This window comes from Parasteatoda tepidariorum, chromosome 5, assembly GCF_982258835.1.
Source record: "Parasteatoda tepidariorum strain Cologne lab strain chromosome 5, Ptep-v5.0, whole genome shotgun sequence".
Lineage (NCBI taxonomy): Eukaryota > Metazoa > Arthropoda > Arachnida > Araneae > Theridiidae > Parasteatoda > Parasteatoda tepidariorum.
The window spans coordinates 67,138,834-67,151,977 of NC_141759.1; the positions used below are offsets into that span (position 1 = coordinate 67,138,834).

The following is a 13,144-nucleotide window of genomic DNA, read 5'->3' on the forward strand; positions in this document are numbered from 1 at the left end:
GGTACTGCGTTTTTTGAATGAATCAAATATGACGTTTACCAGTTCCACAATCAAGCCAATGATGTACAGAGGTGATGCACAGAAATGTGAAAGTTTTTTTTAATTTAGGTAGATGTTCATAATTGCGTTTAACGTTTCTTGTTTAAGATCAGTACGTAATGTGTTTTTTTGTAAGTTCATTGCTGAAAAGCCACTTTCAACCGCTGCAGTACTACCAGACGGAGAAAACATCAATTCTAATGACAAAAATTGAAAATGTATCACGAACATCAACGGGAAAATGGCTGTCCGCGCGGACGTCGGATTCGAGAAATTCGTTGTCCGCCGGGAATGTTTGGCCGCCGAGGACGGGCGGTTTTTCGAGCCCTGCTGTATAGTATTTGATATTTAGTCTAAACTGCTGAACGCAGAATATTCATTTTGGACGAATAAAGGAAGAAGCGTCTGCTGAAGACAAAACTTAGTTCATTTACATCTGTCCTTCTCCCCCCCCCCCTTCCTGGGAAGGGTTTATTCGATTAACAAAATAATAATGAAGATAAACAAATTTGTGAAGGGTCCGATTAAAAGATAAATTATTTTGTGAAGGGTCCGTTTTTAAGTTATAATATTTTGTGAAGGGTTCGTTTTTATGAAAAGAGATTTTGTGAAGGGTCCGTTAACGGACCCAAATTTCTTCTGAACAGACCCCTGATATTATCCCTTTGGTACCATTTGGTAGCCTAAAAGTTGAGGATATCTCATATATATAAAGTTCTAGAAGAGACATAACATAGAGCAGCGGTTCACAGTTTTTTAACGACTGTGGAACCCTAAATGATTGAGTTTCTTTTGACGGAAACACGAGACTTAAAAGGAATAAATTTCATTAATTATTGTAGATTAAATAACGAAATATTAATTGTTTTGAAGATATGCAAGGATCTATTTATTATTAATTATTTTTAAAATATTTAGTGAGTAAAGAATAAAAAAATGTTTCATTATATCGTTTTATCAATATTACTCTTGCATTACGTTTTTATGTCAGGCAGTTGATTTCACAGGTCTGAAGCCGCCATCTAGATTTGAAATTTGATTTTAAACCATGCATAAATTAAAACATGGTTTACATTAACATACAAGCGAAAAAGGAAGGAAATAAATTTTGAGAATGGTTATCTGAGAACATACTTCTTTTTTGTTGAATTTGGATACTTTTATTCGATTTAAAACACGAATGAAATTTTTCATAAATGACTATCCTTTTCATAATTCATTTATTATATGGTTATTCAGGGGTCTGTCCGGATATTTTGTGAAAGGTCCGTTTTCTTAAAATTGTGAAAAAAATTACTCGTAATTTGTGAATATAAAATAAATGTTAAGTCACATTCTTTTAACCGGGGTCCGACTTTTGTGAATTTATGCAAATAGGGTCCGGTTGCAAAAAATTTTTTCAAGGAGTTTTTAAATTGTAAAAAGATACAAGATTATGCTCAACACTGTAAAATTATAATTAAAAAAAATTTTTTTAAAAGAAAAACAGCAATTGCTGCTACTAAATTAGAGATGCAACATACAAATATTTGCTATTTAGCCTATACAGCTAAACGCAGAATATTCATTTCGAACGAATAAAGGAAGAAGCGTCTGCCGAAGACAAAACTTAGTTTGTTTACATCTGTCTTTCTTCCCCCCCCGGGGGGGAAGGGTTTATTTGAGTAACAAAACAATAATGAAGATAAACAAATTTGTGAATGGTCTGATTAAAAGATAAATTATTTTGTGAAGGGTGCTTTTTTATGATAAAATATTTTATGAAGGGTCCGTTTTTATGAAAAGATATTTTGGGAAGGTTCCGTATTTCTTCTTAACAGACCCCTGTTAATAGAAAAAACATTCTTGTAAAAAATTTTTCTTTATAAGCATTTAAATTAAATACTTTCATGAAAATAACGGATTATTAATTAGATATAAATTTAATTACAACTTTCGAAAAACATTACTAGTAAAAAAAAATTCTAGCTCTCGGAACCCCTGCAACCCTTTCGCGGAACACCATTTGGGTACAGCTGACATTCAGAGAAAAAAAAACTCTTCTTGTAATAGAAAATACACTTGCAAACGAAAAGCGATATTGCTATGCCGCTAATCTATTGCATTGATACAGGGAAAAAGCACAGAATACCATTTCAAATGTACAGATTAAGTTGAGAGGTCTAGATGAAAGGTCCATATATAAATAATAGTATTTTTTATTCCGTATAGCAATTTAAAAGTATAATTTTTTAACTATCATTTTTCATTGAATCAAAAAAATCTTAGTGAGTTTGCATCAAAAAACTGCTGAGTAAAAATAATACAAAAAAAAGAGCACGCTTAAATGCTATTTAATCATGAATCGTAGATTTTATATTATAGTTTTATGTAATTTATAGAACTGCAAAATTTCTGTTTTTTCGTATCAAAATTTGTTTATCATTAATAAACTAAATTATTAAGCCTAAACTTTTGACTGGTCTGACTAAACTACGGAGCCATATTTTTCAGACTGTGGCCTGCATTTTAAGAATCAGAAATACTCCCAAGAAATTTTTTTTTCAGCCGTTTAGTAGAACTTAGTTTCATTTGCATAAGAACATTTACATTACTTCATAGAAAGTTAGTTTCATTAACAGTATATAAAAACATGTTTGTGAAAATTGCAACACCATGAAGGACTTACGCGAGTGAGCTGAAATTTTCAGGAAATGCAAAGTAGAGCATGATATGCAAACGATTAGAATTTCAGACCCGTAGAGAATGCGTATGCTGAGCAGCGCCCTCTGAACGGCGGATGGATCCGAATAAATAGACGGCTGTAGCCAAGCGAGTATGGTTATCGGTGGTTATCTGCTAGTGGTAAACGTTAGCTTTACTTATGCCTATTCGACGAAAGAGAGCGAGATTTCAAGAACTTACGGAGTTTAAAGGAAAGAGAATCATCGGTCTTCGTGAAGCTGGGTTATCTTATCGTGCAGTAGCCGCTCGTGTGCAGCGTAACAGCAGCACAGTGATGCGTGTTTGAAAGCAGTGGATGGACGAGTGTCGGACAACTCGGAAATCTGGGTGTGGACCCCGAAATGTCACGTCAGCTCGCGATGATAGACCAGGGGTCTGTCCAGACATTCTGTGAAAGGTCCGTTTTTCGTGAAATTGTGAAAAAAATTACTCACATTCTTTCAACCAGGGTCCGCTTTTATGAATTTGTGCAAATAGGGTCCATTATTGTAAAAAAAAACTTTTTCAAGGAGTTTTTAAATTGTAAAGACATACAAGATTATGTTCAACACTGTAAAATTATAATTAAAAAAATTAAATTTTAAAAAATAAACAACAATTGCTGCTTCTAAATTAGAGATGCAACATACAAATATTTGGTATTTAGCCTATTCTGCTGAACGCAGAATATTAATTTCGGACGAATAATGGAAGAATCGTCTGCCGAAGACAAAACTTAATTCGTTTACATCCATTTTTCTTGTTTTCTGCCCTGGAAAGGGTTTATTCGATTAACAAAATAATAATGAAGATAAACAAATTTGTGAAGGGTCCGATTAAAAGAAAAATCATTTTGTGAAGGGTCCGTTTTTAAGTTAAAATATTTTGTGAAGGGTCCTTTTTTATGAAACGATATTTTGTGAAGGGTCCGTTAACGGACCCAAATTTCTTCTAAACAGACCCCTGTAGACACCTGTTCGGCGTTGCGCTAACGGACCGTACGGCACTCTCTAGACAACTGGCAGCACGGTGGTCAATAGCTACAAGTGTTTCATTGTGTGCTTCATCAATTCGTAGACTTCTGCTGCAGCATGGGCTGCGCGCAAGGACTCCTTTATACAGGAACCCCCTCACGCTAAACCTTCGCCGCCTGCGGCTGCAATGGGCCAACCAGCATAGGGACTGGCGTGCTGATTGGCAGCGTGTCGTGTTTTCTGACGAATCTCACTTCAATTTGTGGTACCATGATGGCCGCATTCGTGTCAGACGCTATGCCGGTGAACGTCATCTTCCGGAGGGCGTTATCGAACGCCACAGTGGACGAACAATCGGAGTTATGGTCTGGGGTGCCATAGCATATCATGGACGATCTCAATTGCTACGAATTGTGGGTAATCTGAACAGCGATCGGTACATCAGTGAAGTTCTACAGCCCCAAGCTGTTCCCTTCCTTCAGGCCTTGCCAGGTGCTGTATTTCAACAGGGCAATGCCCGCCCTCATATCGTTAGGACTTGTATAATACTTCCTTGCATCGCGACAGGTACAACTTCTTCCTTGGCCGGCGTATTCCCCGGATATGTCACCGATTCAGCATGCGTGGGATTTCGTTGGTCGGCGTCTCGCTCGTGATCCCCGTCCTGTTGCTTCTACAGACGAACTTTGGGTACGCATGCAAACAGTATGGAATTCTCTTCCTCAGACAGACAATCAAAGTTTGCTTGACTCCATGACACGTCACGTAGCATCACTTATTGCGGAGCGTGGTGGCTACACAAAATACGGATTTCGATCTCTTGTTATTGTTTGTTTGCTTTGAAAGTTTAATCATTTATTTGTACTACTACCACTCAACTGTGTATTAAATTTCATTCAATTATAACGATTCCTTCATGGTGTTGCAATTTTCACAAACAGGAGTTTATGTTTGTCCTGCAATAAGAGGTAAACTGTAACTTAAAAAGAAAAGAAACTTACCGGATTATATACAGCTGGAAAATTAGTACTAAGGTCTGGGCAAACAGGTTCTGGATATGCCGGATAGAAATGATTAAAAAAGGCAGTTTCACAAGTTAGTGAAGAGGATCCCTATAGGAAATATAAATCATATCATTTGGAAAATATTTAAAAATATTCATTATTAGTAATTAATAATGATGTTATGAGACGATGAAGGTTAGAAAAAAAGGTTTTTTTCCCATGAAAATTGAAATATTTCAGCCAGAATTTGAGACTGCATGTCATCTTGATAGTGTTGCACCTAAGAACACAGATATGTTAAGGAGTCTCTTAAGTACCTTTTTGGTTAAAACGGATTCCTTTTAATAACATTTGACAGCGCTTTCTTTTCTGTTAACAATTTTTTTTCTTCAAAATTTACAAGTTTATTTGCAAATAAACAATCTTTTTTTCGATTTAGTGGATTGCTTTGTTTTTTTATGAAAAGACATTCGCCTGATTTTTAAAATATAATTATTTTTTTATTAAAAAATTGAATAGAAAACTACTAGAATAAAAAAAAAATAGATTGTGTTATTTTTGACGAAAATTATACAGGGAGGAGCTTTGGAAGAAATATAATGGCAGAAAACAAATTGTGGAAAATATTTCCTGAAGTTTATATTGCCATTTAAGCCGACCAGGTGGCTGACTGCGGAGCCGATGGTTGCGGGTTCGAATCCCGCTCAGGGCATGGATGTTTCTTGCTCTCTCTCTCTCTGTGTATGTTCTATGTCCTTTCTTCTGTGTGTGTGAATGTAACCCGCCCTATAAACGGGTTTGTGGTTGTAGGACGTGGGCGACGCTACTCCACCGCCGTGGCTAAGCCATATGTGCTCACTGGGTAAGGACAGGCCCCTCTTCCCCACTGGGCACTATGGGCACGTGCCCAGGGCCCCGCGATCGAATGGGGCCCCCTAGTTCCTGCCAGATTACCAAATGATAACCGATACATTATTACCGAAAAACATTAATTTGGAAAAATCTGATGATAATGACTTACTACAATACCTACGCTTATTATATTAGCTTTAGTTTGCCGCATGCGGATAGCTATACCTTGTACAACATAGCTTGAACTTTTTGACAGATGGGTCAGTGATGGGAAACAGAAAATATCTATTGGTGTAAAAAATGTGTTGGCTAAATATGTGGCTGTATGTATGTTTTAAACTATTCAAAATAAATAAATTCATTCGTCAATCAATTTTATTGCACTAGACATAAAAACATTGGGTAGGTAAGAAACCATTGTTTTCAGTTTTTCTATTTAAATTTTACCTCGAAGCAATAAAAACCACTTAAGACTTTCGGAAAATGCTTGAGTCCTTAACAGGTACTTTTATGTTGTGTGTCTATTCTTATGATTATTATCAATTTTTAATATTATTAAAATAAGAAGATATTGTTCGTCGTTGCAAAGTTATATCGATTTCAGATTTGACATCTGTCAAAAAGAAAGATCAAACTAATAAATAAACAGGGTATAATACTCCACTCTCTCTCAAAAATGAGTTTTTCCGATATTAGTATGTTTAGGTTAATTTAAATACCTATATGTAAGTATAAGAATACAATTTAAAAAAAAATTATTAAATTAAAAAAAGAATTATTTGATGCGGTGTGGTTTATGTCTTAAAGAAACCTATTCGAACGTCATTCGTAATACCAAAGACAAAAAAGGGGAATTCCCGATCGTCGTTTGACTTGACGAACGGGAATTCCCTTCAAGTATTTGTCTGCGATGTTGTGACGTTTGTTTTGTTTGTAGTTGTTAGTTTGTTACTGACTGTGCTCGAGCTCTGATAAAAAAAATAGTATTGTTTGATTAAATCGTCGTTTTGTCTGTTTTGTGTTAGCGAATATTTTCGTTATAAAATTAATTAAATAGTGAATTATAATATAAAATGTCGAAACGGTCATATCCTAGTGGATCTGAAAAAAGGAAAAAAGCTCTACATCAGAAAGAAGTAATTGAAAAGTTACCAAAATTAACATCATATTTTACTACTACTACTGGAGAAACTTCTGTAAGTAGCAATCAACTCATAAATGTTCCACATGATGACTCAGCTCAATTACAAATTGCGGGAATTTCTAAACCTTCATGTTCCAATTTTGAAAAAGAGATTGAATCAGAAAGCGACTATTCCTACGACGAAAGTGCAACGACTTCAGTGACTTCACTAAAACCGACAACTCCAACTGTGTCAATTGAACAGCAGTTTTCCAACACAGAAGAATTAATATCGCACGATCCCGCCGATTATTTTCACGAAAAGTTTGTTGAAATAAATCGCGAAATTTTAATTCGTAAGGGACCAGTATATTTTCAAAATAAAGATTCTGACTTTTCCGAGGCATCCAGAACATACAAAGATGGTAATAAATTAGTAACGAGATATTTCAACAAAGCATTATTTATTCGCAAATTAAAGAACAATGAAAGCGTCGAAAGAAAATGGTTGCTGTATTCGCCTTCCAAATGCTCTGTATTTTGTTTTTCATGCTGCTTATTTAACCCAACTGATGTTAATCTTTGCTCTCGGAATGGATGTAATGATTGGAAGCATATTAATCACATAATTTTAACACATGAAAATAGCCCAGCGCATAAGCAATCTATGATGACTTATCTGGCACGAAGTAAAGCGGTTGGTAGAGTAGATATAGACTTATTATCTCAACATCAAAAGGAAGTGGATTACTGGAGAAACGTACTTAAACGGATTGTAGCTGTTGTAAAATTTTTGGCATCGAGAGGGCTTCCATTTCGCGGCGACAATGAAATCTTAGGATCTCCAAACAATGGAAATTATTTGGGTTGTGTGGAATTATTGAGTGAATTTGATCCATTTCTTGCAGATCACTTAAAAAAATTTGGGAATCCTGGAAAGGGTAACATTTCTTATTTATCAGCAAATATCTGTAATGAGTTTATTGAAGTAATGGGAAAACAGGTTCTAAAAAAAATTATAAATGAAGTTAAATCAGCAAAATATTTTTCCATAAGCGTTGACAGTACGCCCGATCTGTCTCATATTGACCAGCTAACTTTCATCATTCGATACGTAAAAGACTGTGTTCCTGTTGAAAGGTTTTTGAAATTTATACCTATTAAAGAACATAAATCTAAGTATTTAGCGGAGACCATCTTAAATTTTTTAGAGATACATGATATTCCCATAAAAGATTGCAGAGGACAAAGCTACGACAATGCTTCAAATATGTCGGGAAAGTATAGTGGTCTACAAACAAGAATCAAGGAAAAATGTGAATTTGCCACCTTTATACCATGTGCAGGACATTCACTAAACTTGGTAGGTGTCCATGCTGCTGGGTGTGTACCGGAGGCATCACAGTTTTTTGAAATAGTTCAGAAAGTGTACAACTTTTTTTCGGGCTCTACCCACAGATGGAATATGTTAACAGAACATTTAGGTTCAAAAAAAGTTGTTAAGAGTCTTTCACAAACCAGATGGTCAGCCCGAGCTGATGCAGTAAGTGCTTTGCATGGGGGTTATAAAAGAATATTAGAAGCTTTAATCACCATCGCAAACGATACTGAACAGGCACGAGAAACAAGAGACGAAGCCCTTAGTCTGTCTAGAAAAATGGGAAATCTAGAATTTATTATACTGACGGAAATCTGGAGCACTATATTGGAAAGAATAGACAAAACAAGTAATTATCTTCAGAAAGAAACAATAACACTGGACGTTGCAACCAATTTGTTGACTTCACTTTATGATTTTATTACTAACCTCAGGGATAAATTTGATAACTTCGAATCATCTGCCAAAGAAAATAACCCAGAATCTGACTACAAGGATCTATCTCAAAGAACAAGACGTAGAAGCTCACGGCAGAGTTTTTTTGATGGCTCTGCGCCATCAGTCCAATTGAATGGAAAAGAGCGATTCAACGTAGAAACCTTTCTCCCAATAATCGATACCTTGAGTGTTCATCTAAAACAGCGACAAAGTTCATATGAGATCGTCAGTCAACGTTTTAGTTTATTTTTTCACTTAAAAACTCTGAATTCCGAAGAGATACGACAAGGATGCAAAGAATTTTCTCAAATCTATCACGAAGATGTAAATGAAAAAGAGTTAGAAATAGAATGTCAACATTTAAAAGAATACTTAATAAATGTTCAGAGTGAAAATGAAGCATCTAACAGTGTACAGGAAGTATATAATCTATTAAAGCAAAACAAAATTGAAGACACATTTCCTAACGTAGAAATTGCATTGAGAATATTTTTAAGCATGATGGTAACTAACTGCAGCGGAGAACGCTCCTTCTCCAAATTGAAACGAATAAAAAATGAATTAAGAAGTACAATGCTTCAAGAGAGATTAAATAGTTTATCGCTGATGTCCATAGAATGTGATATTCTCAATACCATAGATTTTGAAGAAGTGATTAACGATTTTGCTCATCTTTAATCTAGAAGGGTACCTTTGCAATCAACATAGAATTAATCTAAGGATTTTAAGTTAAGCGAGTTACTTTTGTAGATTATTTTTTATATTTCCTATTTTTTTATAGCTAGTAACTAAATAAAAATAAATTTAGAACCTTGTTTGTCTTTCTTTATCTATTGTAACTAAATAGTGTTTTCTCAAGGTCATAGGGGCCCCATGATCCTAATGTGCCCAGGGCCTCAAATAGTTTAAAGACGGCCCTGGGTAAGGATAAGAGAGTAGCGATTCTGGAATTTCTGAGGCCAATGGGAAATAGATCCAAGTGCCCGCTATTAACCAAATAAATAAATATTACCATTTAAATAGTATAACCTTTCGCGGAATTTAAGATGGAATGGGTTACAGACGATGGGAAGTATTTAATTTCGCAAATAAAATGTCACCAACTATTATTGGATAATCATACACAAATTCAGTAAATTTTTACGTTTGATAAGTTATTTTTCGAATGGTCTTGTTTTATTGCGAAGATGTCAATTTCTGCCAGGGTATGAATTACATTTTCCAGGTTTATTATTATTGCATATTTCAAAACGTTCTGAATATAGTAATAAAGCATTTTAATTTAATAAAAATTACATAATCTGAAACTAATTGCATCGAATGTTGTTTTATGTGGCTGAACTAAATTTAATCAGTCTAAATACATATGAATCATTAGATCTCATGTTAAAAATAAAATCATAATCCTAAGTGAAGTTCACAAATTTACAAAAGTCACTACATTTTAAACTTACACAATTGCCAACGGAGCGAATTTGTTCGATTGAAACAGATCCCTTGATGTGGAGAGCAGTTACTGTGTAATAAGGAATCCTGTGGACGAAATCCCAACAATGTTGATTATTTACATTTATCTGAAAGAACAAAAATGCAGCACTTAAAAACCTATTTCAAACATTAAACTTGCAACAATACCAAAATATCTTACACAGTTGCCAACTTTTTGGGGTTTTATTTATGCATGTTAAATTATTGCAATCAAATTACAAAGGTGCTAGAAGGCATTTCCTTTTTTAAGATTCCATTTTAACGTTTATAAAACGCCATCGGATTCATACAAAAACATTTTCTATAAAAAATAATTTGCAGCACTGGTCACAAATATATAGAGAAGTCTAAGCTGACCTGTCCACTCAATATTTAATAATGATCAATAAATTGCAGATGCAAACAAAAAGAATACGTATCTATTTGGATAGAAATACAGGGACAGCGCAAACCGAAATTGATTAAATGATAGTGGAACACTGATCTAGTTCTGCCTTTGAATTTGAAAATTCCATTAAAAGAATAATCGAATTTAATATACTAACTAGCCACCTTTAAGAAAAATTTAAAAAACAGTTTGTAAAATTTCCGATAAAAGTGTTGCAAATGACCAAATAAATTCATAAGATTGACTAGGAATTAAAGCCTGAAAAATTTCCGATAAAAGTGTTGCAAATGACCAAATAAATTCATAAGATTGACTAGGAATTAAAGTCTGAAAAATTTCCGATAAAAGTGTTGCAAATGATCAATTAAATTTATAAGATTGACTAGGAATTAAAGCCTGTAAAATTTCCGATAAAAGTGTTGCAAATGACCAAATAAATTCATAAGATTGACTAGGAATTAAAGCCTGTAAAATTTCCGATAAAAGTGTTGCAAATGACCAAATAAATTCATAAGATTGACTAGGAATTAAAGCCTGAAAAATTTCCGATAAAAGTGTTGCAAATGACCAAATAAATTCATAAGATTGACTATGAATTAAAGCATGAAAAATTTCCGATAAAAGTGTTGCAAATGACCAAATAAATTCATAATATTGACTAGGAATTAAAGTCTGAAAAATTTCCGATAAAAGTGTTGCAAATGATCAATTAAATTTATAAGATTGACTAGGAATTAAAGCCTGTAAAATTTCCGATAAAAGTGTTGCAAATGACCAAATAAATTCATAAGATTGACTAGGAATTAAAGCCTGAAAAATTTCCGATAAAAGTGTTGCAAATGACCAAATATATTCATAAGATTGACTAGGAATTAAAGCCTGTAAAATTTCCGATAAAAGTGTTGCAAATGACCAAATAAATTCATAAGATTGACTAGGAATTAAAGCCTGTAAAATTTCCGATAAAAGTGTTGCAAATGACCAAATAAATTCATAAGATTGACTAGGAATTAAAGCCTGTAAAATGCCATCAAACATTTGTTACTTTTTTTTTTCAAACTGACTGTATATAGTGTTGGTCACACATGACAAGCTGAGTGGATGAACAAGGTCAGTAACATTTCCTACTACTTGATCCAGGAGTTCCCTTGTCTTCTGCATCGGGTTCAAATTTACAAGGCAACGGAGTTGATCGTTAGTGGTAGTCGTAAACCCAAAAAATTGGGTAGGCTTTTCAACGGCTGTTATGAAACTAACCTTAGTGGAAAACCCGCATTCGTGTTGCATGGATACTAAAACCACGAAAATTTCCCATGGTTAGTCCGATGGTAAGGTGAATCTAGCCCTTGACTCCTCTACTACTGAGGATATTTTATTTCAGCAGATGCGAGACGGGATTCGAACTTTTGTAATTTCATTTGGAGGCGAACGCTCAAACCACGGAGCCATAGCTGCTTTAAAAAGTTAAACTTTTGCCGATGTCAATCCCCTTAAAATTCGTATCGTATCCACAACTGAAATTCAAGAGACGAAAAGTGTGAATTATCATTCAATTTCTTATCTTATTAAACCAGTATTAACTTACCGCAGTGTTTCCCAAAGTGTGGTACGCGTACCCCCGGGGGTACGGGAATCGTTTAGAGGGGGTACGCGTTCTTATGCGAAATATCTTGCAACAAACGAAAATTTCAAAAATTTTATTTAAAAACAAAGCTAGCCATAAAAATCTACGATTACGTATTTTTCTATAGGCTATTTTTTTGCAGAGTTAACAGTTAATAATTAGTGGTGTCAGCAGCTAGTTGCGATTTCTAATTTTTGTACAATTTTTTATAGTAAAAAATGCATTAATTTTTTATTAGTGGTACACAGCGTTGCGAAAAATTTAGAAAGGGTACTCAAAAGTCATAAGTTTGGGAAACACTGACTTACCGTATAGCAATGTGACTTCACGATAATCAGCATAAGGAAACTTTGCCCTTGACAAAAAGGAAATTTTCCTTCACGCTCTTCTGTCTGCCAACTACTTCGCACTAAAGTGTTACGAACAGCTACATTTTCGTCAAATCTCACACTTATATGTAATGGTCTATCAGCGTTTGAAGTATCCATTCCGGCAAGGAAGTTTATTTCAAACCTGCGAATTTAAAATGCAATGTGATACATGTATTCAGTACTTTTTCCATTAAGTAAAAACATTTACAATCCATATGTTTATTTAGCAGTAGCATATACAAAGCTGCCAACTGCAACGCTTTTTGCAAAATATCTGATAGAGGGAGACAGTTAAAAACTAAAGCTATCAGAATTTTTGGTAATGTTGCCAACATAATAAAAGCCTCACCGCGAGAAAGCTGGAACAAAGTGGCGCTTCATATGAACTTTTGAATCATTAACATGTATAGTGGTGTGGAAAATAAACTTTAAATAAAATTTATAAAACATTGAATTATACATTAAAAACAAAATCTTAGCTACCACTAGAAGAAATTTCCAAAAAAATGTCAAAAGTTGGCAGCCCTGTATATATACAGTGTTACCACAGGTCTTAAAAAGTTTAAGGTGGTAAAAAAAAAATTCATTTAATACATTTGGAACATCACTAAAGGTTCTTTAACAGGGAAAAAATAAATCTATAAGAAAGTTCTACCCTAACAGACGAAAAAAAAGGTAAAGGAAACTTTAGTGATCATAATAAAATAAAAAATTATTTCACTTTAGGAAGGTATGGTATACTTCATATAAACACTGTTTTTC

At 34.2% G+C, this 13,144-nt stretch overlaps 1 protein-coding gene across 1 annotated transcript in view; it reads right to left on the reverse strand.

Annotated features, from left to right (window-relative positions):
- Positions 1 to 13,144, reverse strand: part of LOC147809443 (galectin-4-like) — a 30,586-nt gene that overhangs the window by 4,943 nt on the left and 12,499 nt on the right. The window contains exons 4-6 of the mRNA XM_087164131.1: positions 12,320 to 12,524; positions 9,966 to 10,085; positions 4,718 to 4,828 (exon numbers count right to left, since the gene is read on the reverse strand). Of these exons, the coding sequence (XP_087020257.1) occupies positions 4,718 to 4,828; positions 9,966 to 10,085; positions 12,320 to 12,524 (436 nt within the window). The remainder of the gene's footprint in view (positions 1 to 4,717; positions 4,829 to 9,965; positions 10,086 to 12,319; positions 12,525 to 13,144) is intronic.